The sequence below is a fragment of the Mytilus californianus genome, unplaced genomic scaffold (genome assembly GCF_021869535.1).
Source record: "Mytilus californianus isolate M0D057914Y unplaced genomic scaffold, xbMytCali1.0.p SCAF_1, whole genome shotgun sequence".
NCBI classification, from domain to species: Eukaryota; Metazoa; Mollusca; class Bivalvia; order Mytilida; family Mytilidae; genus Mytilus; species Mytilus californianus.
The window spans coordinates 6,294,985-6,320,899 of record NW_026262581.1 but is presented as its reverse complement, the minus strand read 5'-3'; the positions used below and the strand labels follow the sequence as shown (position 1 = coordinate 6,320,899).

Here is a 25,915-nt window from a genome sequence, read left to right as displayed (position 1 = left end):
CACATGCACACCTTCAATATATGTACAAACAGCCAGCAAAGTGAAAACTTCAAAAGATTCAAACTGTAGGAGGAGTTATCTGGAATAACTATATACCCATAATGGGATGGACAGACGGAAGGATGGACAGACAGACGTAAGGATGGACGGACGGACAGACAGAAGGATGGACATATGGACAGACAGACCAGGGTAAAACAATATGCCCCCCAACTTTTATGCGAGGGCATAAAATACAAACTAGAGGCTCTCAAGAGCCTGTGTCGCTCACCTGTATCTACTGTGGTTTTGGAAATCATGTAAAATAAGGTTAAAATCATAATAAATAGTATTAGATACCCTAATAATAATTGAGGCCAAGTTTGGTATAATTCGGCCCAGTAGTTACATTTAAAGCAGGTCATCCCATTGTAGTCTTACAATAGTTACTGAAGACCCCTTATCATTATTTAAATTAGTTTTCAAGTTGTGACCATTTGAAATTGTTTTTTTACAATTTTCCCATAGACTTTTATAGTAAACCCCTATGTTTTATTTTTTGCCATGGCGGCCATGTTGGTTGGATGACAGGGTCGTTGAATACATTTTTCAATCAAGATACCCTATTGTAGATCTTACTTTGCTGAACATTTTTGCTGTTTACAGTTTATCTCTATCTATTATAATATTCAAGATAATAACCAAAAACTGTAAAATTTCCTTCAAATTACCAATTCAGGGGCAGCAACCCAACAACGGGTTGTCTGATGCGTCTGAAAATTTCAGGGCAGACAGATCTTGACCTGATGAACATTTTTTCCGCGTCAGATTTGCTCTAAATGCTTTAGTTTCAGAGATATAAGACAAAACTGGAATTTAACCCCATGTTCTATTTTTAGCCATGGCGGCCATCTTGGTTGTTGGGCGGAGTCATCGGATACATTTTTTAAACAAGATACCCTAAGGATGATTTAGGCCTAGTTTGCTTTTATTTTGCCCAGTAGTTTCAGAGGAGAAGATTTTTGGAAAAGTTAACAGACGACGACGACGATGGACAACAGACGCCAAGTGATGACAAAAGCTCACTAGGCCCTTTTGGGCCAGGTGAGCTAAAAACTGTAGATGATTCGAAACACACACAAATTTCAGTATAAGCATGAAACTAAATATCAATGAAACAGTACCTTTATGCGATAGGTGGAAGGAGAGGGGTAGGAGGGGATGTTATCCAGAATCCTGACGTCCTGAAAAAGGTCCTTCCACCCCTCATAGGTTGAAACCAATAAATTGAATGCATTAACATTAATACTAACCTTCCCTCATTTCATCCCTTGCTTTCATCCTAGCTATAAATCCATGACTTTTACTTTTCCTGAACTGTTCAAATGGATCTTTTAAATCCATCCCTATGCCTTTAAACATATCAGTTTTGTCTCTAGCATCAGCAGCACTAATAGGGTCTACGATACCTTGTTCTTCTGCTCCTAATCCTTTACCTCCCCAACCTAAAATATCAATTATAATTCTAATTTATACTCTGACCTCTATTTCAGATCATTCCCACTGTGGTCTTGTTGACTTGTATTAACAAGACATTGCATTTTCTCATCAAGTTATATATATTTATCTTCAAATTTAATACATAAATAACTATGTGAAGAAAACTATGACAACTGTTTTAAACTAAAAATTCTCATTTTTCGGACTATATTAAAAGGATGATTTTTCATAAAAATCTCAAGGAATATAAGGGGGAACCCATATACTACCTATTATTTCAAAATGATATTTATTTTACAGTTATATCAAACAGTAAATATTTCCTTACACCATCTGCTATAAGATATAAAAACATACCCATTTTCATTAGAAGCTGATGTCCTTTGTTTTCTTGTCCAAGTTTTGATTCTCCTATGGGTGGAGGACCTCCTACTGCCATAAAGTCTCCAGCTGTACTAGAACTGAAAGTATATAACATTAAATGCACGTTTATTTTAATATTTATCAAGGTCAAAAACTATTATCTTGACTCAAGACTCCAAGAATATGCACAGACATGCACATTATTGCTTCAATGCAGTGAATTCATACAAACCAAAATGATTCGACATCATTGTTTAAAATATTTGATTCCAAGTACATGTATATAACATAGTGCTTTTTTGTAATTGTACTTGAACGTAGTTATAGATATATGTTGAATAGAGATATTTAAACAATTTCTAATATGAGATGGACAGGGCCAAAATATAGGGTTCACTAAAAAAATGTCTTTTCAGTCCAGAATGTATACTCAACAAAATAAGAAAAGAATATTTTCATTTTTGATTTGCTTTCCATAAAAGTCAATTACTGTTTGGTTAAATATATTGCAGATAAATGTAAGCCAAACCATAACAAGGAGTTTAATTTTTGTACAGCAAAATAAGTCAACGAATGAATTTTTTTTCAAAGAGAAATCTTAAGTTCCAAATGAATGAACTCCAAAGTGAACAATAGCTATCATATTTATTCAATGGGACAGTTCACCTTCCAAGAATTTAAATACTCTGACCAATGCCATCTGATTTTCATGAAAGGTTTTATTTCCTTCGCAATAATACAACGATTACTTATAATATAAATCAATCCTTAATACAATGTATTGACCTAACAATCTCCCTAGTATTTACCAAGCCATCCTTATTTACAATATGAGATGTGTACAATGTAAACTTACAATGTTCCCATTGGTGGTGTTGGACTTCTAGAGATCTTCTTACGTGCTGGTGATGGTGACCTGCTTGACCTCTGGTATGGCAAAGGTGATTGCGACCTAGGCAATAATGAATATAAAGATTATCTACACTCAAATTTTAAGAGCTAACCATCCAAGGTTAAAACTTTACAAAAAGCATTGTGTCAGCAACAACAAATTATGTTGATAACAGTGGCCCACATTATTTTGAACAGCATTGTATTTTTTATCCAAGAAAAAAGTAGTGTGAGATATCAATTAAAACATTACATATTTTCTGTGAAATGGACCAAATACAAAACTTTAAAGTCACTCAAGACAGAAAAATAGGTTAAAATGATCCAAATGCTGCTCTGCAGCATTGTGCTATAAAAGAAGACAGGGGTGAAATATCACAAATATTACCAAAGCTTTCTGAAAACTAGACCTAAATGAAAAAACTTCACCAAAAATATTCAAACATGAAATATAGATTATTGTGACCCAAGTATTGTATAATAACAATGTACAACACAAAACTGATGTCATGTACTCTTTTATTTATATTTATTACTGTAGCCATATGGGATAGAAAAAAAACTTTACAAAAGTCACTCTAGTACGAACATATGTCATAGCAACCCAAAGCATTGTTCTATACAAAAGGATTTACTAATATGCTATCATTCTACAGCAAAATAATCTTGAATTACATCGCATGTAGTTATAAAAGACATATCATTGCAGATTTAAGTCGAGATAGAATAAACATGTTTAATTTTGATCTCTTTTTCTAATCAATTATTTTTTACCATTATTTGGAATTTTTTCCCAAATCACATGATATTTGCTTAAAATTAAGAAATAAAGTTTTACATAACTAACTTTAAAAGCATTTTTAACATCAGAATCATATGCTGATTGTCGGATCAGACAGCCAGTTATATTCATTAATTTTGTTATTTATGAATAAAATTTTTAAAAATTAATTTGTTACAAAGAAACAAATTTTACATCATTTAGTCTCTGGTGGAGAGTTGTATCATTGGCAATCATGCCACAGCTTCTTATCTTTATATTAAATGTACAAATTTTTTAATCAATGAAAACAATAAACAAAAATTTGAATACAGTTTGATAATCAATGAAAAAAATTCGTAAGGGTTCCACGGAACCCAGTGTCTCGCCTACATTTGCTGTTAGTCGCAGGCTCAACAAAAATGGGGCAATAATTATTAAAAATTTTCCTCTAGATACTATCTTTTGAATGTAAGAAGCTTCTGTTCAAGTTTGGTAAGAATCCAGGATGGTTTATGAATCTAATAAATGTTTTAAAAACTTTAACTGCAGACTGTATGTAATGTTAACTGGAAGAAAAACTAAGTCCATTTATAAGTAATATACGGAAAAACAGGAAATTTTTTTTTGCAAAATTTCCTTCTAGAAACTAGCTTTATATCATAAACAAGCTTCTGTCCAAGTTTGGTACAAATCCAGGATGGTATAAGAAAGTTATTAAAATTTTGAAAACTTTAACCACAGAGTGAATGTAATGTTAACTGGCAGAAAAACTAAGTCTATTTATAAGTAAAATACGGATAAACATGATTTTTTTTTTAACAAAATTTACTTTTGAATACTATCTTATGATCATAAACAAACTTCTGTCCAAGTATGGTACAAATCCAGGATAGTTTAAGAAAGTTATTAAAATTTGAAAAACTTTAACCAAAGAGTGAATATTTGTGGAAGCCGCCGCCGACTGAATGTAGGATCGCTATGTTTCATTTTTGCGACAAAAGTCGAAGCTCGACAAAAATGTTACCAAATCCATTAACTTAAAATAAAAAATTTAAGAAGGAAAATAACTGAACTCATTTAAATAACTGATAAAAATCATAAGCCTACCTAGATCTACTTCTTCTCCTTCTCCCTCTTGGAGGTGTTGGGGAAAATGACCTTGACCTACGCCTCTGTACAGGAGATCTTGAAATTGACCTTGACCTTGATGGTGATCTGGAGTTTGATCTTGATCTTGACCTTGATGGTGATCTTGATCTTGATCTAGATGGGGACCTTGATCTCGATCTTGATCTTCCTCTTCTTTCTTCCCTTTCCATTTCCTTCTCTTGATCTCTAATTTTCTTTGCTCTTTGTTTTGCCTTAAAAAACTCATACAGACCAAGTTTTTCCCATCCTTCACTGAAATTATTAAAATAACTTTATTGTAAAAGTATCAAAAAAGTAAAATTTAAACTATCATGCTTATCTTTATATTTCTATCTCCACTTTACAATTCACAGAAAGATGACAAATGTTACCAATTTAACATTCCCTAATTGTCCAATCGGTAGATATTCTTTTAACAAAGTATTGTTTCTTTTCAAATACATTCAGAATTTTTATTAAATTTAAACAGAATATTTATCAATACCAACCTGTCTCTAGGTCGCTCATGAGTAGGCATGCTATAGAAAGCCTCCACAGCTGCAAGTAACCTCTCACTGGGAGGCATAGGTGGAGGAAGTCGTATGTCCCGTGGATCTAATGGTTTATACTCATTTTCATGCAGCTAAAAAAAAGAAAGGAATTTTAATTGAGGAAGTAATTTTTGCAAGTATGTTAAAACAATACTGGACACAGAAGCACCATAGTTCATAGTTGGGAGACGACATCAAGGGGACCTACTGAGTAATAAGAAGATCCTCATAAGCTTCTTATTCAAAATGGTAATTAATTGAGGATATAGTGTTTGAAAGGTGTTTTTCATATAGTTAACCAACACGGTAAATTATTTAGTTGGTTCTTGCAAGTGCTCTTTACTTGCAGGATGAAATGAGAAATGCCAATGCATTCAGAGGAGGATCTGCTTACCCTTCCATAGCACCTGAAATCATCCCCCGTTTTTGGTAGGGTTTGTGTTGCTCAGTCTTTAGTTTTCTATGTTATGTTTTGTATACTGTTGTTTGTCATTTGGTCTTTTTTCATTTTTGCCATGGCGTTGTCAGTTTATTTTTGACTTATGAGATTGAATGTCCCTTTGGTATCTTTCGCCTCTCTTTTTTATACAACTGCATACCACATACCTTTGACTTATTATAAATGGTTCCCTTTAAACTGACCTAATCACAAACTTTAACATGTAAAATATGCAAAAGTTTAGATACTAATACAACTGCATACCAAATAACATTGACTTTATGTAAACCAACTAATTTTTGCGAGCAATTTATTTTTGCAATAAAAAATAACATGCATATGTAAAACTTGGATCTTTCCTTATTAAACTACATAAAGTAAACTAGAAAATCGTGAAATTAAATAGCTGCGAAGTGGACTAGAAAGTGTTAAAACACAAAATAAAGTATCCGCGAAAATAAGTTGGTTTACATTATCATAAGTGGTTCATCTTAAAATGACTTAATCAGTAACTTTTAACATGTAAACTAAGCAAAAGTTTAAAAGTAAATAGACCATGACTGAGGGGGTTGGGCCAAATAATCTTATTCCTCTTATACTGATCTTATAACAAACTAATATATTGGTGATGCCGCCAACAAGCGCATACAGCACCACTAGTCTTGCTTTTTCGACTTTGTTGAGGTGTGACATAAAACTTAGGTCAAATAAAGCTGTAGTAATACCTGGTCATTTGTGAAGAAAAAATATTTTTCTATTTGTTTAGCAGTTAGGCATACTATAATAATGGATAAATGCAAGCAAAAACATGAAATAAGTGTAGCATGTGTAGTGTTTGTGGTAATCAATTAACACTTCTCACTGGGTTAATAAATTCCCTAATTTCACACTAAATGCTTGTTGCTTAATTACTCATTCAAGAACCAATATTGTCAACCTGTATGTTCAAGGCTAAAATTAATATTAAATTACTGTAACATTTAAAAATAAATTGACAGCTAATCACCTCAAGACAATACAGCATTTCTTATACATAATTTACTAGCAGTGTAAGGGAGGTAATCCAAAACATACACAACATTGTATATTAAATGTGATTGGATTACCTCCCTTACACTGCTTTAAAATTGTCCATTAACCAGGAAACCCTTGTTTCCCCTTTTTTTGACCCTAATTCCTAAATGGTTTGAGCCAAAGTCAATCCTAACCATCCCTTTGTGGTATGGAAACTTGTGGTATAATTTCAGAGAGATTCATACACTTAAACACAAGTTATTGTCTGGAAACTACAAAAATGCTTATTTGGGCCCTTTTTTTGCCCCTAATTCCTAAACTGTTGGGATCATAATCCCCAAAATCAATCCCGATCTTCCTTTTGTGGTTATAAACCTTGTGTTTAAATATCATAGATATCTATTTACTTATACTAAAGTTATTGTCCGGAAACCAATTGTCTTCTGACGACGACGACGACGACGACGACGATAACGTGATACCAATATACGACCACAAAATTTTTTTGCAGTCGTATAAAAAGAACAGAAACGAAAAATTCAGCAATTTTTCCATTTGTAAAGGGGCATAACTCTAGAACGGTTAAAGTGAGGCCACCAAAATTCAACCTTGATCTGTATTTTGTGGTAATAAGCATTTTGTATAAGTTTCATAACATTTGGTTGAGGCAAACTAAAGTTAGAGAATGGAAACCAACTTTGGGACGGAACAAGAATTTGAGAAATCTTCATTTATGAATATGAATATAACTAGTTTGTGCCCAATCTATCTCCTTTAATACAAGTTTAAAATAAAGGAATTTTTATTGCAGTACTTGTTAAATTTTAAAAGAAAACTAGTCTTTTATTGTATGAATATGATCTCACTTTTATTCATTTTGTATCACTTTCTGGTTGATTAATTAAAATAGCTGTCCTGTGTGGTTTAATAGCAGTTTTAAGTCCTTAATTTATTTTCTTTGTAAGTCTAAATAAATCATAAATCATATTCCCCAGAAAAAAATACAAATATTTACCCCCAAATCAAAAATATGTGTTTAAAAGTAGTTAACTAAACTAGTCTACCAAAGTGTACAACGGAATCATATTCATATTTTATCAAATCTTTTAGAAAATATGTACCATTTTTAATTAAAACATCATTTCTTTCATTATACTGCCCCCTATAAATTCATAATACATGATTTCTTTATAGAAATCTTCAAAAGTCAAACAAACAACATTCACTTATCTCCCTTTTACAAATAAAATCAGTATACATTAAATGTAATAACCTTTACCAAGGGAGCCATCAATCCTGCTGGTAATTCATAATATGGTACTGATGGAGTAAGATCAATGTCTGGTATGTGTCCTGGAGGTGGTCCAAATCCTGGAGGAGGTTTGGTGAAATCTGGCAAAGGGAATGGTCCAGGAGCAGATGTTGGAACTCCATACTCTGGATGAAAAGTTGGAGCAGGTATCTGTCCATGACCTGTAATATAATATGGTAAATAGTATGACAAAACAATAAACAAATATATGGAGAATGTGTCCATGGGACACAAATGATGCCACCGTTTGCATATAACATTATAAAGGGACATAACTCAAGAACAATAAAAGTGCCGCCACCCAAATCAGACTTGATCTGTGTTTTGTGGTAATAAGCATTGTGTGTAAGTTTCATAATATTTGGTTGAGGCAAACTAAAGTTATAGAGCGGAAACCAATTTGGGGACATATGGACGGACAGACAGACAAGGATAACACTTAATGAAAACAAATATGACCGGCATCAATCAACGAAAACCACTGAATTACAGGCTCCTGATTTGAACATGTTTGTGAGTTCTCAACCCTCCACTAACCTGGGACAGTGGGTTTTGCATAATAAAGATACTTTCAATAAAAAACTTAGTATATAAGATATACTATATTTATATACTGAAAACTTTGTACAGAAATATATTGTACTCTTAAAATTTTGAACAAAACCTTGACTGGTATGTGGAAATGAGATATGCCAATACTAATACATTGTATATCTGCATACCAAATCTTATCAACTTATTATAAGTGGTTCCTCCTTAACTTGACCTATTATTCCAGGCGAAACAAAAAATGAGAAAAATTACCTATTAACAAAATATAACATGTATGCACCACTTGTTATCCTTTATCATACAGCATTCATATTTCAAAGTATCAGAAAACAAGAAGACAGATCTGAAAAGTGCTTACATGTTACAACTTATCACTGCCAAGCTGCTGACTAAATATGAAGTAGTACTGGAGAAATGTGTGACGGAAATATTTGGCAACTTTTGACAAAATAAGGTTTAAAATACAAAAATATAAATCTGTTATATAGCTTATTTTCATCCACCTTTGTCAGACAATAATACAAACCATATTCAAACTGCTGTGGGGGTGGTCCTCTGGTCCATCCTGGATGGGCTCCAGGTGGTGGATGTGGTGGGCCGAATCCTCGATGAGGTGGTCGTGGGCCATCTTGAAAAGGTCCAGGTGGAGGGCCATCTTGAAAAGGTCCTGGAGGTGGGCCATCTTGAAAAGGTCCTGGAGGAGGGCCATCTTGAAAAGGTCCTGGAGGTGGGCCATCTTGAAAAGGTCCTGGAGGTGGACCATCTTGATATAGACCACTATACCGTGGTTGACCAAATTCTGGTGGTGGTCCCTGGGGTTGACTTGTTTGAATGGGAGGTGCAGCCTGAAAATTAGCAAAAAATGTCATTTAGTTGTCATGTAAAATGCAATACAGTCAATAACCTGATGTTTGATTTTCTGTCAATCAATAAATACATTAGTCATATAAAGCTGATCTTCAAAAGAAACTACCATATTCTAACTCTGAGTATAATTACATTAAGAGGGGAAAATCAATAGAGAAAGATCTAATATTGTCATGTCCTACTGTAGGATGGATAATGATGACAGCATCAGTGGAATAAAATGGACTCTGTAAAGAATGATTATCAAACATCTGCCTGACCCAAAGAAATACAGTGCAATTTCTGCCTGATAATGTATCTAAGTATGGTGGTCTAATATCTGCCTGATAATGTATCTAAGTATGGTGGTCTAAGTTCTGCCTGATAATGTATCTAAGTATGGTGGTCTAATATCTGCCTGATAATGTATCTAAGTATGGTGGTCTAATATCTGCCTGATAATGTATCTAAGTATGGTGGTTTAATATCTGCCTGATAATGTATCTAAGTATGGTGGTCTAATATCTGCCTGATAATGTATCTAAGTATGGTGGTCTTAATATCTGCCTGATAATGTATCTAAGTATGGTGGTCTAATATCTGCCTGATAATGTATCTAAGTATGGTGGTCTAATTTCTGCCTGATAATGTATCTAAGTATGGTGGTCTAATATCTGCCTGATAATGTATCTAAGTATGGTGGTCCAATATCTGCCTGATAATGTATCTAAGTATGGTGGTCTAATATCTGCCTGATAATGTATCTAAGTATGGTGGTCTAATTTCTGCCTGATAATGTATCTAAGTATGGTGGTCTTAATATCTGCCTGATAATGTATCTAAGTATGGTGGTCTAATATCTGCCTGATAATGTATCTAAGTATGATGGTCTAATTTCTGCCTGATAATGTATCTAAGTATGGTGGTCTAATATCTGCCTGATAATGTATCTAAGTATGGTGGTCTAATATCTGCCTGATAATGTATCTAAGTATGGTGGTCTAATATCTGCCTGAACCAATAATAGTTGAGCAATACATTTGATTTTCCCAACAGATGTTAAAAAAACTGTTGTCAGAGGTTCACTCTTTATATCTTTTTCAGTATTTAATTAAATATGATATAAAATTGAGAATGGAAATGGGGAATGTGTCAAAGAGACAACAACCCGACCACAGAACAGACAACAACCCGACCACAGAACAGACAACAGCAGAAGGCCACCAACAGGTCTTCAATGCAGCGAGAAATTCCCGCACCCGGAGGCGTCCTTCAGCTGGCCCCTAAACAAATATATATACTAGTTCAGTGATAATGAACGCCATACTAAACTCCAAATTGTACACAAGAAACTAAAATTAAAAATAATACAAGACTAACAAAGGCTAGAGGCTCCTGACTTGGGACAGGCGCAAAAATGCGGCGGGGTTAAACATGTTTATGAGATCTCAACCCTCCCCCTATACCTCTAGCCAATGTAGAAAAGTAAACGCATAACAGTAAATACTAGCATACAATTATCATAGCTAGTTTACATTTTCAAATTATCTTAACAGCAACACTACAATATTAATTGAATCAGGACAGACTAAATAAAGACAGTGATATATGAGTCTGCACAACTGCAGTTGGAAGTAATCCACAAAATACTTAGTAGTAATGGCACTAATTCAACAGAGACTACATGGTCCAGCATTATAGACTGAGACAAATATTATACAGGGAGTATTACATGGGAATGACCCTGGCAGCTACACTGTAGATGGAGGGTCATAGACCATGACATTCCTGAATGTGTACTGGCCCTATTTCAGTCTCAATAAAGGTGTAATACCACCAAATCATAGTAGGTCACATCCGGTTGCATACGAAAAAGGGTCGAAAAAAATATTCCCTTGAATTTGACAGTTGTAGGAAATTAATCCTACATTTCATTGCAGTAAAAAATTTCTGAGTCATAAACATATATCTTGGGTGTTTCAAAGCACCCTTATTTTTTTATTTGGTGTTTCTACAGAATAGTTTGGAATCTTGAGGTTACCCGGTACATGCTACTAAAGCTTGTACACAGGAAAAAACGGGGTGAAAATTTGATTGGTTAACTTCCAGTGATGGTTATTTTCTTATATGCAATGAAATGTTATGTGAAATTTTGTCTATAGTACTGGACAGGATAAAACTTTACTCATGCCAAGTATTTCTTTATTTGAAACAAAGATAAATTCTGCACAATTTTTTGAAAAGTGCAAATTTAACAATGACTAATAGGGGAAAATCAATGGTGGTATTACACCTAAAGAGCAGAGAACATAACATACCTGAAATGAGACTGACTCAATAGAGACAGGTCCAATATCAGTCTGGACTATAGGTGGTGGGGCAGAGACTACTATTGGTGTTGATTCAATGACAGAAGTCTGCACATGTGAAGAACTGATAGGAAATGATGTTGGTATTTGGATAACTGATGATGGTACCACAGATATTACTGAAGTAGCAACAGATGAAGGTATAACAATACCTGTAAATAAATATAATTAATATTTTATTTTAATATCAACATTAATTTCTTTGTGACAAAAAAATAAAACAAAGTATAACAAAGAATAATCATTTCAATCGATCCATACACTTACACACAAGTTAATGTCATGAAACTAAAAAATGCTTGTTTTTTGCCCCTTTTTTGGCCCCCAATTCCCAAAATTTTGAGGCAATTACCCCCAAAATCAATCCCAGCATTCCCTTTGTGATATGGAACCTTGTGGTACAATGTCAGAGAGATCCATACACTAACACACAAGTTATGTCTGGAAGTTACAAAAATGCTTATTTTTTTCCCCTTTTTGGCCCCTAATTCCTTAACTGTTGGTACCATAACCCCCAAAATCAATCCCAACCTTCCTTTTGTGGTATTGAACCTTATGGTAAAATTTCATAGAGATCCATGCACTTAAACTAAAGTTAGAGTGCGAAAACCAATGTGTCTTCGGACGACAACGATAGAAAAATAAAAATCACAATATTAAATACACCCAAAAATATCTGAGATTAGAGTACTGCGATTTTTATTTTTGTTCCAGTATATAAGAGATCTGCTATATTTTTTATAAATAAACTGTTAACTCAGAGATATTTCTCACCTATTTGTTATTTTGATAATGCAAATGTTGAAATTAAAATAGCAATACTTTAACATGCAAGTTATGCAAATATTCAAAGTCAATGAACCATGACTGAAGGTACAGGGCTAAACAATCTCCATGGAAATGAGATGTGCCAATGCTAATACAACTGCATATCAAATACCATGACTTTTCATAAGTCGTTCCTTTTAAACAAACCTAAATACAAACATTAACTTGTAAACTATGTAAAAGTAATGAGGGGGCTGGGTTATATAATCTCCATGAAAATGAAACTTGCAAATGCAAATACAACTGCATACCAATTATCATTGACCTACCACTAACAGTTCCCCTTTAACTGACCTAATCACAAACTAATATATGAAAACTAAGCAAAAGTTTCAAAGTCAATAGACCATGCCATGTCTGAGGGGCGGGGCCAAAAAATATACATGGAAATGAGATATGCCAATGCTTATACAACTGCATACCAATTATCATTCACCTACCACTAGTGGTTCCCCATAACAACAAATGGAAGTTTTTAACGACCTTGACTGGCTATACAGCCCTTGCACAGTACTGACCTAATCACAAACTAATACATGAAAACTAAGCAAAAGTTTCAAAGTCAATCGACCATGACTAAGGGGGCGGGGCCAAATAATCTCCATGGAAATGAGATATGCCAATGCTTATACAACTGCATACCAATTATCATTGACCTACCACTAGTGGTTCACCATAAACTGACCTAATCACAAACTAATACATGTAAACTAAGCAAAGTTTCAAAGTCAATAGACCATGACTGAGGGGGCGGAGCCAAATAATCTCCATGGTAATCAAATGTGCCAATGCTAGTACAACTGCATACCGAATATCATTGATTTACCACTAGTGGTTCACCATAAACTAGACCTAATCACATACTAGTACATTGTTGACGCTGCCGCCGCCGGAAACAGCATACCTATGTCTTGCTTTTCGACTCCGTCAAGGCGAGACAAAAATGGTAGTGATGGAGATAGATGTACATAGAAATTGCAGATCACAAGTTCTACATACTAGTGTATGGTTCCTCTACAAAGGGGGTTAAAGATACAGAGGTAAGGTAAGGTACACCTGAGTTGAAGTAACTTTTGTAATTTTGATAGTAAAATCTCTTGTAAGTTTTGTTTGAGGGACTAACAGTACTCCTGTAATTTTACTTACCTGGTGGAGGGATAGATGTGGATACCTCAACAGCTTTCTGTTGTTGAATTAACTGCTGTAATTGCTGTTGTTGATCCTGCAGCTGTCTGGTTAGATGGCTGGCATATTCATTATGTTGTTTGCGTAGGTTGCCGTACTGTAAATTGATACTGTTAGTGATGGAGCTTACAACGGATGTGTACTGATTGACTAACTCTGCCTGTAAAACAAATACAGTCAAAGTTGAACTAATACATTGTCATTATTGATACATGACATTAAGAGGTCAGAAAAATATCTAAAAGGATTGGGTGGGATTATGTCTTCCTCTGAAATGTGACAAGTAGGGTCAAGTTCAGCCTTAATTTGTTTTGAAGAGCTAGAGAAAGTCAAGAAATTTTTGCGATGTTTTTATTATTGGGAAAATTTCAACAATATCAGTGTTGAAAACTTTAACTCGCATTTCAAATTTTGATACCATTATTTGTATGCAGCATTTCCTGAAATTGCAATAATTAATCTCACATTTGTGTCCATTGTTCAACAATCACAGTAATAAATGCACACAATAATTTCTGAATTTACAGTATTTAAACAATTATTCAAATACACTTCTATAAGGCATCACTTTCACTACAACACTTGATAATACATCAACATTATAAGTTATCTACATTCATATCCATAGATATGGGTATTTTAACACCCTGAAGTATCCCAGTACACCATGAGGCGTTACGTCATAGATGGTGTGACGTCAACGTGGGTCATTTGCATAGCTAGACCAGTAGTCCCATTCATTAACAATGTGGCAGCCAAGTGATGCATTTACTAAAATGAATGCAAACGATTGGCATAATACGATAAAATTATTAGTGGATTACAGTCATCATGGATAATCTACAGAATTAAGTTGTTCACTAGGAACAACCATGGAACTAAGGAAAACGTGCAGGAAGTTCCCCATGGGTTAGTAACAACTTGGGCTATGGGCTTTCAACAACGTGCCTTAACCAATCAAAATCCTAGAAATATACCACATCTTCTTATTTATAAGTAGGGGATAATAGTTTTTCCACTCTTACTTCTTTTGTTGAAAAAGATTTTTCCTTCAAAATTCACTTGAAATCATTGAAAAGTTGAAATCATAATGTTGCCTAATCCCATAATTTATTAATTATACTCAAAGTAGTCTTTTGATATCTATGCTTTTCAATATTCAGGATGATATAAAGCATTAATCATCTCTTGAATTGTTTTATATTTTGTTATCCTAGGGCCTTCCATAGCTAACTATATGCTATGGGTTTTGCCCATTGTTGAAGGCTGTAACATGACCTATAGTTGTTCATATCCTTGTCCTTTGGTCTTTGGTGGATGGATGCCTCATTGGCAATCGTACCACATCTTCTTATTTTTCTATTATTTTTATAACAATGACCTTGCTGAATTTGTAATAGGCCAATAGTTTCAAAGGGTAAGATGAAGTTGTGATTTACAAATAGGTTTCCATAGGTTGGATGCTTCACTGATAGCATTATGTTTGTTGGTTACCCAATTTGTACCAGATTACCTCCATTAATAAAATAGCGAACAACTACTAACCTGATGATTTGTTATAGCTGTACTTGGATCTTTCAATTGCTGTAAATAGATAAAAGAAAAGAACAGGTTAAACTTTTTATTTTATAAACTGAAAAAGATAACTTACAACACATTACCATAAATATAGGAACATTCGTCAGAAAAAAAAGGGAAAACAAAAAAAATTTCAAAATACCTGCAATTCATTAAGTACTGAAATCCAGCAAATACAACTGATTGGCAATAGTTAAAGTCCACATCAAATGCATTAAGAGTTACTTCCCTTATACCATTTTGCATATGGGGGAAAAAATCAGGTAAGAAAAATAGAGCAGTTTTATGTCATAAATACATAAATATTGATTCTTCTTTTTAATTTATTATATCACATTATCAGTATAGGTCATGGTATCAACCTGATACTCAAATAGCCCTTAGCATTATATGGGTCAAAAGCTAATATGGAAAAAGTTTTATTATCTATTTGTGACATCTAATATAATGCAGTCCAATATCAAGGCTGATGAAAAGCCTCTTGGCTGAAATCTTTGTAAATGAAAAAATACATTCAACCACATATCAGACTTGAAGGCTTAATATTTGAGGTTTAAGCTAACCAGATTATCATTAAGTTTGCAAAACTCCCATTAAAACATATGATATAAATACATATAATTTTAATCTACAAAGCAAAGAACTGTTAAATGCATGCAAGTTCTTTCAATATTTCATCATTTTTTTATTTTCATTACAAATGTGTATGAAAAAGATAAGCTTATTAAATAAAAAACTGGCCAACGTGGCTTATTCCACATTAGCAATATTAACACTGTACAACTTGGCAAATGATGAGTCAGACTCTTGTGATGTGTTCAGTCTCGTGGATGTCACATCTGTTGCTCCTCACATACCATCCAGTTATTTATAGTTCATGTAATCTGTAATACTTGCATTCTATTGAATAGTCTAGTATACTATTTTCCGGTTCTTTTTCCTTGTTATTAAAATCAATATCAAATTTTCTGGCTTACTTATATATAATACATATAAGTTCATAAGTATTAATACCAGCTGTGTATAATCAGGAGATTTTTCCTTGTTTTAAATCCTACTTAAACAGAGTATCTGCGTTAAATACTAGTCGGGCTTAGAAATTTTTTTGGGCAAACAGTCTACATGACTGGCTAGCACTATTAACAAGTTTCAAATACATTGGTATTAAGAAAGCAGTTTTCAATTAATGTCAAACAGTTAGAGAATTTATAATTGTCTTTAGCTGAAAATAGGCCATTATAACCTAGTTTCCCTTAGCCATTTTTTTGTGTGACCAATAAACCTCTAAGAGGTATGGCTTCCAAATTTGTTAAAATTCAACAGATGGAGCAACAAAAATAATGACTCTCAACAACTAATTCCAATCATGCAAAAAATGCTGATTTTAAGGTGAAATTTTTGCATGCTGAACTTTGGTATATGAAAACGTAATACATGTAAAAACCAAATTTAAAAAAAAAGTTCAAATGCAACAATTGGATTCTTAATTAAAGAGCAATGCTTGTACAGCATGATTTCAACTCAGCATATCTAGAAGGGAATAATGAACTAGTGTACCTTATAATATGGCCCTAATAAATCTGATAAAAATACTTAATGCATTTTTATAATAAAAAATTATAATAGCAAAAATTTGCAATTAAATCAATCTCATTTATCTCAAGACTCCACAAAAAAACTAAGCCAAATGTGACAGGCAATAAGTTCTCTTAGATATTCTATTACAAAATGTACCCAAATCTTAAGAACAATAAAAAAATTCACAATTTTCAGAATCAGTCCCTTGCAGCAAGGTAGGTCAATTGATTGAAAATAGGTACCTGGTAATTTCATTAGTGATCTAGTTTCATATGCCCCAGACTTTTGTCATGGGGCATAACAAATATTTTTCACATAGTGTAAAAAAACTATCTGCTTAAAAAAAACAAAGATTTCTAAACCATGCAAAGGAAGGTAACCATTGAAAAGTATTGGTGTCTATTTTGGTAAAATTCTTTCATTTTGTTGCAAACAAAAACCAATAAAATGCTTCGCTGGGCGCAGCTTGATACGACCGCAGAGGTCGAACCCTGAACAGTTGGGGCAAGTATGGACACAACATTCAAGCTTGATACAGCTCTGAATTTGGATTGTGATTAAATATTTGACACAGCATAGGTTTCTGACACAGAAAGAATGTGGTCTAAGAACTTCAATTTTTTTAATTTACCTATTATGGTCCAATGTCCAAAATCAAAATACATGGTTAGATTCAGCATATCAAAGAACCCCATATATTCAATTTTTGTTGAAATCAAAGAACCCAAATAATTCAAAGTTTAATTTTGGACCCCAACTTGGACAAACTTGAAAACTGGTCCCATAATCAAAAATCTAAACACATGTTTAGATTCAGCATATCAAAGTACCCCAAGAATTCAATTTTTGTTAAAATCAAACTAAGTTTAATTTTGGACCCTTTGGACCTTAATGTAGACCAATTTAAAAAACGGGACCAAAAAATTAAAAATCTAAAAACACAGTTAGATTTGGCATATCAAAGAACCCAAATAATTCAATTTTTGATGAAATCAAACAAAGTTTAATTTTGGACCCTTTTGACCTCAATATGAACCAATTTGATAGCGGGCCCACAAAATAAAAAATCTAAATACATGGTAAGATTCAGCATATCAAAGAACCCCATATATTCAATTTTTGTTGAAATCAAACAAAGTTTAATTTTGGACTCTTCTGACCTCAATATGAACCAATTTGATAGCGGGCCCACAAAATAAAAAATCTAAATACATGGTAAGATTCAGCATATCAAAGAACCCCATATATTCAATTTTTGTTGAAATCAAACAAAGTTTAGTTTTGGACCCCAATTTGGACCAACTTGAAAACTGGGCCAAAAATCTAAAATCTAAATACATGTTTAGATTCAGCATATCAAAGAACCCCATATATTCAATTTTTGTTGAAATCAAACAAAGTTTAATTTTGGACCCCAACTTGGACCAACTTGAAAACTGGTCCCATAATCAAAAAACTAAACACATGTTTAGATTCAGCATATCAAAGAACCCCAAAAATTCAATTTTTGTTAAAATCAAACTAAGTTTAATTTTGGACCCTTTGGACCTTAATGTAGACCAATTTAAAAAACGGGACCCAAAATTAAAAATCTAAATACACGGTTAGATTTGGCATATCAAAGAACCCCAATAATTCAATTTTTGATGAAATCAAACAAAGTTTAATTTTGGACCCTTTTGACCTCAATATGAACCAATTTGATAGCGGGCCCACAAATAAAAAATCTAAATACATGGTAAGATTCAGTATATCAAAGAACCCCATATATTCAATTTTTGTTGAAATCAAACAAAGTTTAATTTTGGACCCCAATTTGGACCAACTTGAAAACTGGGCCAAAAATCTAAAATCTAAATACATGTTTAGATTCAGCATATCAAAGAACCCCATATATTCAATTTTTGTTGAAATCAAACAAAGTTTAATTTTGGACCCCAACTTGGACCAACTTGAAAACTGGGCCCATAATCAAAAATCTAAACACATGTTTAGATTCAGCATATCAAAGAACCCCAAGAATTCAATTTTTGTTAAAATCAAACTAAGTTTAATTTTGGACCCTTTGGACCTTAATGTAGACCAATTTAAAAACGGGACCCAAAATTAAAAATCTAAATACATGGTTAGATTTGGCATTTCAAAGAACCCCAATAATTCAATTTTTGATGAAATCAAACAAAGTTTAATTTTGGACCCTTTTGACCTCAATATGAACCAATTTGATAGCGGGTCCACAAATAAAAAATCTAAATACATGGTTAGATTCAGCATATCAAAGAACCCCAAGAATTCAATTTTTGATGAAATCAAACAAAGTTTAATTTTGGACCCTTTTGACCTCAATGTGGACAAAGTTGATAACAGGGCCCAAAAATCAAAAATCTAAATACATGGTTAGATTCAGCATATCAAAGAACCCCATATATTCAATTTTTGTTGAAATCAAACAAAGTTTAATTTTGGACCCCGATTTTGACCAACTTGAAAACTGGGCCCATAATCAAAAATCTAAATACATGTTTAGATTCAGCATATCAAAGAACCCTAAAAATTCAATTTTTGTTAAAATCAAACTAAGTTTAATTTTGGACCCTTTTGACCTTAATGTAGACCAATTTGAAAACGGAACCAAAAATTAAGAATCTAAATACACGGTTAGATTCGGCATATCAAAGAACCCCAATAATTCAATTTTTGATGAAATCAAACAAAGTTAAATTTTGGACCCTTTGGACCTCAATGTGGACCAATTTAAAAACGGGGCCCAAAATCCAAAAACTTAATACACGGTTAGATTCAGCATATTAAAGAACCCCAAGAATTCAAGAATAAAACCCCATTGAAATTGATCAAGAAATAAGCAATTTATACGAAGTATCTTCTTTTGCACAATACTGTGCAATTGAATATTTCTTGCTATTGTGCAATACTGTACAATTGACAATTTCTTGCTATTGCGCAATACTGTGCAATTGAAGATTTCTTGCTATTGCGCAATACTGTGCAATTGAAGATTTCTTGCAATTGCACAATACTGTGCAATTGAAAATTTCTTGCTATTGCACAATACTTATTATACAATAATTTACACATCCTGTTTGGTGTGTATCTCCTACCATATCATTATTATTTGTTTTTAAATATTAATCAGAAATAACCAACTTAAAATGGAAAATTTTAAAAGAAAAAAAAAAGGAAAAAAAGAAAAAAAAAAGAAAAAAAAAAATCCCCCCCCCCCAAATTTTTTGAACCCCCTTATGATTCATCACCCCCAAACTCAATCCCAGCCTTCCCTTTGTGGTATGGTACCTTGCAGTACAATTTCAGAGAGATCCATACACTTGAACACAAGTTATTGTCTGGAAACTAGAAAAATGCTTATTTTTGGCCCCTTTTTGGCCCCCAATTCCTAAACGTTTCGGGCAATTACCCCCAAACTCAATTCCAGCTTTCCCTTTGTGATATGGAACCTTTTAGTACAATTTCAGAAATATCCAAACACTTACACACAAGTTATTGTCATGAAACTAGAAAAATGCTTGTTTTTTGCCCCTTTTTTGGCCCCTAATTCCTAAAATTTTGAGGCAATTACCCCCAAAATCAATTACAGCCTTCCCTTTGTGATATGGAACCTTGTGGTACAATGTCAGAGAGGTCCATACACTTACACACAAGTTATTGTCTGGAAGTTACAAAAATGCTTATTTTTGGCCCCTTTTTGGCCCCTTATTCCTTAACTGTTGGTACCATAACCCCCAAAATCAATCCCAACCTTCCTTTTGTGGTATTGAACCTTATGGTAAAATTTCATGGAGATCCATTCACTTAAACTAAAGTTAGAGTGCGAAAACCAATGTGTCTTCGGACGACGCCGGACGACGCCAGACGACGACGACGACGACGACGACGACGACGACGACGACGACGCCAACGTCATACCAATATACGACCAAAAAATTTTCAATTTTTGCGGTCGTATAAAAATGCACAGTATTGCATATATTCTCTACATAAACTTTACCAAAGATAGACACTTGTAAAATCATTAAAAGAGCAGTATTTTTTAAGTGATTGAAAGAGAGAACTCTGTTTTTAGTACATGTATCTATTTTTCACTGGTATACTATGTATAACGAGCTTTAGATGTCATTTAGTGCACATAACACTTTTTGTAAGAATTGTCACATAGGAAGGCACAGATTGGAACATTTTTTATGATCCTGTCAACTTTGGGTTAGCCTATCATTAATATTAATCTTTTAATGCCAATGTATGCATCCATCAGAAAAAACTTGACCTTCATAATGTTCCAAAGTCATTTATGTACCTTAATCTGTATGTGTCCTTGTGTAAGCCAGCTCTGTACTTTCATAAATTCAAACTTTACATATACCAGTTTTATAATGATAATGAATTAAGGGTTACTGGGTTAATTAGTACTTGTTCTTACACTTACAATTTTACAACTGTAAAAACTATTGTAACTGTGTTCCACGTAGACAGGTGTGTACTAAACAACTACATAATATTCATTATCTGTTGAATTAAAAATTTAAAACTTGGAAAAGCTCAAATCTTAATTTATATGCACCTTGGTATTATGCAAGTGCTTATCAACTTCTGATGTTATAAATTATGGCTAGACTTATTTTCAAAGATAGAGAACAGCAATAAAAGCACTGTTGGTTATTTCCTTTATAAACAGCATTGGTAGTGGTTTGATAACCTGAAAGGATCCATTTTTGGGGGGAGGGGTGAAGGGGTGAGAAGCAATACAGTACCTCAGCCTAAAAGAAAAATGATAAAACGGAAAATAACAGACCACAATACAGTAAACAGAAAACTAAAGAATGACAACACCAAAAACTACTAGATCAAGGATCTTTTGATATTCTCAACAGGAAAAAAGATAATTTCAGTCAGAAACACCCATGATAATAGAGGTGTTAGAAAATGTGTAGGAACTGATTTCCGTACTGGTTAACAAAAAATAACAAAAACATGACTGATTCCAGGTGTAAAATTTCCACACAGGAACAGAAATTAATGTAATATATATATTATGTAGGAGATGGGTAAACAACCAGGATGTCAATCCTTACTGATTTACATATATCCTGCTATATATCCTGCTATATCTACTGTTTTACATATATCCTGCTATATCATGTGTTTTTTGTTTCAATAACCTCATTCATATGTGAGACTATGGAAATTTGGCAAACCATCAGATTACGATATTTCAGGTACTTTTTATGTTCTATTTAAAATCCAACAATGAGTCCTAAATATAAAGGTAAAGATAATCCATAGTCCCAATTTTTAACCACTGAGTTAACCATTGTAACAATCATCATTTAAATGTAAACATTCATAAAATCAGGTCTATGTTGTTAACTTCTACGTCATTTGGTCTCTGGTGGAGAGTTGTCTCATTGATAATCATACCACATCTTCTTATTTTTATACCAACTGTAAAAGCAGGTGTCCAGTATTATATGTAGAACTACACGTACTCATCATGGGGAATATATTATTTCATTTTAAAATGTCAATGTTTTATCACTTTCAATATTGGTATAAATGACAGCTAATCCCCTTGCTTGTTATTTATTGTATAAAGTGAAGGTTAAGGTCTTCTACTTGAAGTGCAGACCTTCCTCACTTTAAACATGAAAAACCAATTGAAAAAAGATCTATAATTTGTTGTTACAACAGATTTTAATTCTGGACCTTAAGGAAAATTTAACCTAAGTCATTTTTATTTAAAATAAAGGTCAAAGTCACCTTATTTAGCATGGACCTTTGTTATTAAACAAAAGATAATCACTGTATAATTTGTTTTGATTATACTTGGACTATCACACAAACGACATGAGAACTGTTGATGTCTGGTGAAATATGTTGGTTTGGTAAATAATGATGAAATGGTGCAGTATTACATTGTCACAATTCACTGATGTGGGGTTAGTGAGTATATGTCCATGACAGAACTTAAGCATCCTCCCACCCTTTTCCAAAAATGAAAACAAACTAAACAATAACAAAAACATCATCTACAGATTAGCATAAAGACTTCAACAATTTTAAAGTCAAGAAAAATTGTGAATGAATTTTACAAAACTTGATGTTACATCAGAAAATGCCTGATGTCAAGCAGCAAAAGTGATTGTTGTATGATTTCAAAAGGTCAAGAGTTGATATATATAATGCAAAATCTCAGTCAATTGTTGCAGAACCCATAATATTAATAAGGTCTATAGAGACTCAAACGATCTGCCCCAACACAAAAAGCCCTAATGCACTAAAAACATTGACTAACGAAATTCCTGACTTGGTGGACAAATATTACTTTAAAACAATTTTTCTCCTTTTGATAAACAGTCTAAGAATGATTGATTGATTGATTGTTGGTGTTTAACTTACCCTTTCAGCACTCATGGCTATATTGTTGTGGTTAGTTTTTATTGGTGGAGGAAGCCAGAGTGCCCAAAGAGAACCAAAGACCTTTACCAGGAAAGCTGGCAATCCTAGTCAATTAAGATTGGAGTCGAACGCACCTGCCACGTGTGGGGTTTGAACTCACAACATCAGTGTTGACAGGCTAGTGATACTGCAGATGAACTTCTTAGGCCATAGAGGCCCCATCAGCCATGAAGTTTTGTATATGCACACAATTGCAAAATGCAATTTATATTTGTATAATGCTTACTTTTGTTAATAACAACTAACTGATGAACTAATTTTATGAAACTATAACACTTAAATTCCACTTTTATTACTAAAAATACATAAACACCAGTTCAGTACCCATAACCTATCTTTTAGATAAGACTTTACTAAGTTGAAAAACTTGTGTCTGATCCAGTTGTCCTTTTGAACAATAAAATATGTTTAAACTAAACCTATCTTATATAATGTGAATTTTAAGCTGGCATCCTCATTAACTTGACACTCAATGACATCATATCAAAGTGAAAAATAGTTTTCTATCTTAACCTCTGGGCTTCTCACATCTGCTATTTTAAATTAAAAAGAAAAATATATCTTTTTTATGGAAATTTATGAATAAATCAAATTGTCTGTATATTCTTAAAAAGTAGCTACATATAATACTTCCATGGATACAATATTTTATCTTTAAAAATAATGATCTGTAAATTGAGAAAAAAAATTCAGGAATAAGTTCCAAATGGTTATACCCATAGGAATTAGTTAAAAATTTTATTGGGTTGTATTGTTACAGGATTAGGTTTAGGATTGTTCAGTTTTAAGTGAGGTATTGTTACAGGTTTAGGTTCAGTGGATGTTCTTCTTTTAGTGAGTTAGGTTCTACCAGTTTTAGTTTTCAGTGGAGACTAAGATTTTAATGAGGTTGTATTGTCTCAGTTCTTGGTCTAGTGGATTTTTCAGTGGAGACTAAGATTTTAATGATGTTGTATTGTCTCAGTTCTTGGTCTAGTGGATTTTTAGTCCAGTTTCAGTGAGGTTGTATTGTTTCAGTGAAGGTTCAGTTTTTAATGAGGTTGTATTGTTCCAGGTTTGATTTGTTCATGCTTTTTTAATCTTGCCTTTTTCCTTAAGTTTTAATCTGGTTTTCAGATTCCCAGTATTTACTAACTTTTCATTAATTGCTTGAAAGTAAGAAATCTTTCATTTTCAAATACAATATTTTGCACTTGTTTTCAAAGCATGGAAAACTTAGTTAGGACCTTAGTTTAAGATGTAATATCCTTGTTTTTGATGAAACAAAATATAACACCCTTAGAATAATAAGTTGTTGCAAATTTCTATTTATCTACGGTGTTTATCTTTTAAAGGTTAAAAATTCAAGGTTTCATAACTCCATGTGTGTTCTTCAAGGTTTTCATATTTCTGAACTGAATATTCAATCAAATTATTAATGCCTAAAGATGGCTTATTCAATGTAAATAACAAATATGAATGTAAATTGGTACATAAGGTCTTCCTGAGGACCTGTATGCTCATAAACACTCTAACAAGAACAACAAGGATACCACATGAATTCCCAATTTACTTTGTTGAGACAAACTTATCAAAAGGTATAATTTTGGCATCATGACAGTACAGTGGCAGATCCAGAATTTTCAAAAAGGGAACTAAGGAGAGAAAGGGGTGAAGAGCCTACATAAAAAATTGGGGTCAGGTAGAAAAGGTCACAAAAATGTAGTAACATACACAAATTTTCAGCCATAATGCCGGTCCCATTTTTCAGTTATAATTTAATAATGCTGTACTGCATCAATTTTCAGAACCATCAGGTTTTGTTGCAGCAATAAAATATGTTCTTAAAATTACACATACACACAAATAGACTTACAAAAGTTACTGAATTTGTTGTAAGAAATTGATAACTTTACATGAGTGTTATAACAGTATTTATCAAATGTAAGCACAACAGCTTGACATATGTTCTTATTCACTTTATATTACAACATTCAATATGTATATCATAACCAAGAAAAAGGAATAAAAGCTGACATAGCATACATATGGTCTATTAACTTTTTTATAGGTCAGGTGATTTGAAAAAATGGTTTTATTTGAAATTTAAACACATGTATGACAAAAAACTTATTGTCATGAATGTAATTTGGATGTCACATGAATGATATTTAGATGTTTACTGATGCAGTAAATATGGGGTGATATATTGAATGAAGTAGGTATTAAAAGCAAATTATGAAAGTAGATTGTTTTGGCCATGTGACAATTGGCATATACCCAATGTTTACATATTTCATCTAGACATAGCTGATTTTGTAATGTTTTTATATGCAATCTAGGTCACCTTGAAGAAAGGTCAACTTTACCTGCGGCAAACGCATAAAAATTTCAAAATACTTGAATTGAATTGAAACTGATCTCAGGTGGAAATATTTTCAATCCGATAAACAAGTAAGACAGGTCAATGACCCGATACTGTGGTTGGCTCATATCGGCAGGTGATTTCCACACAGAGATAGATATCATATCTGTGTAAAAATAAAGACGGATTATGCTCCTTTGCTTCTT

At 33.0% G+C, this 25,915-nt stretch overlaps 1 protein-coding gene across 2 annotated transcripts in view; it reads right to left on the bottom strand.

Moving 5' to 3' along the window:
• LOC127737362 (calcium homeostasis endoplasmic reticulum protein-like) overlaps positions 1-25,915 on the bottom strand; it is a 107,405-nt gene that overhangs the window by 15,471 nt on the left and 66,019 nt on the right. The window contains exons 9-18 of one of the 2 annotated variants that reach the window (XM_052248006.1): positions 15,266-15,304; positions 13,682-13,880; positions 11,657-11,859; positions 9,019-9,337; positions 7,902-8,101; positions 5,134-5,267; positions 4,604-4,897; positions 2,699-2,794; positions 1,837-1,940; positions 1,293-1,484 (exon numbers count right to left, since the gene is read on the bottom strand). In XM_052248006.1, coding sequence (XP_052103966.1) covers positions 1,293-1,484; positions 1,837-1,940; positions 2,699-2,794; positions 4,604-4,897; positions 5,134-5,267; positions 7,902-8,101; positions 9,019-9,337; positions 11,657-11,859; positions 13,682-13,880; positions 15,266-15,304 — 1,780 coding nt within the window. The remainder of the gene's footprint in view (positions 1-1,292; positions 1,485-1,836; positions 1,941-2,698; positions 2,795-4,603; positions 4,898-5,133; positions 5,268-7,901; positions 8,102-9,018; positions 9,338-11,656; positions 11,860-13,681; positions 13,881-15,265; positions 15,305-25,915) is intronic. The other variant, XM_052248086.1, reaches the window with a different exon arrangement.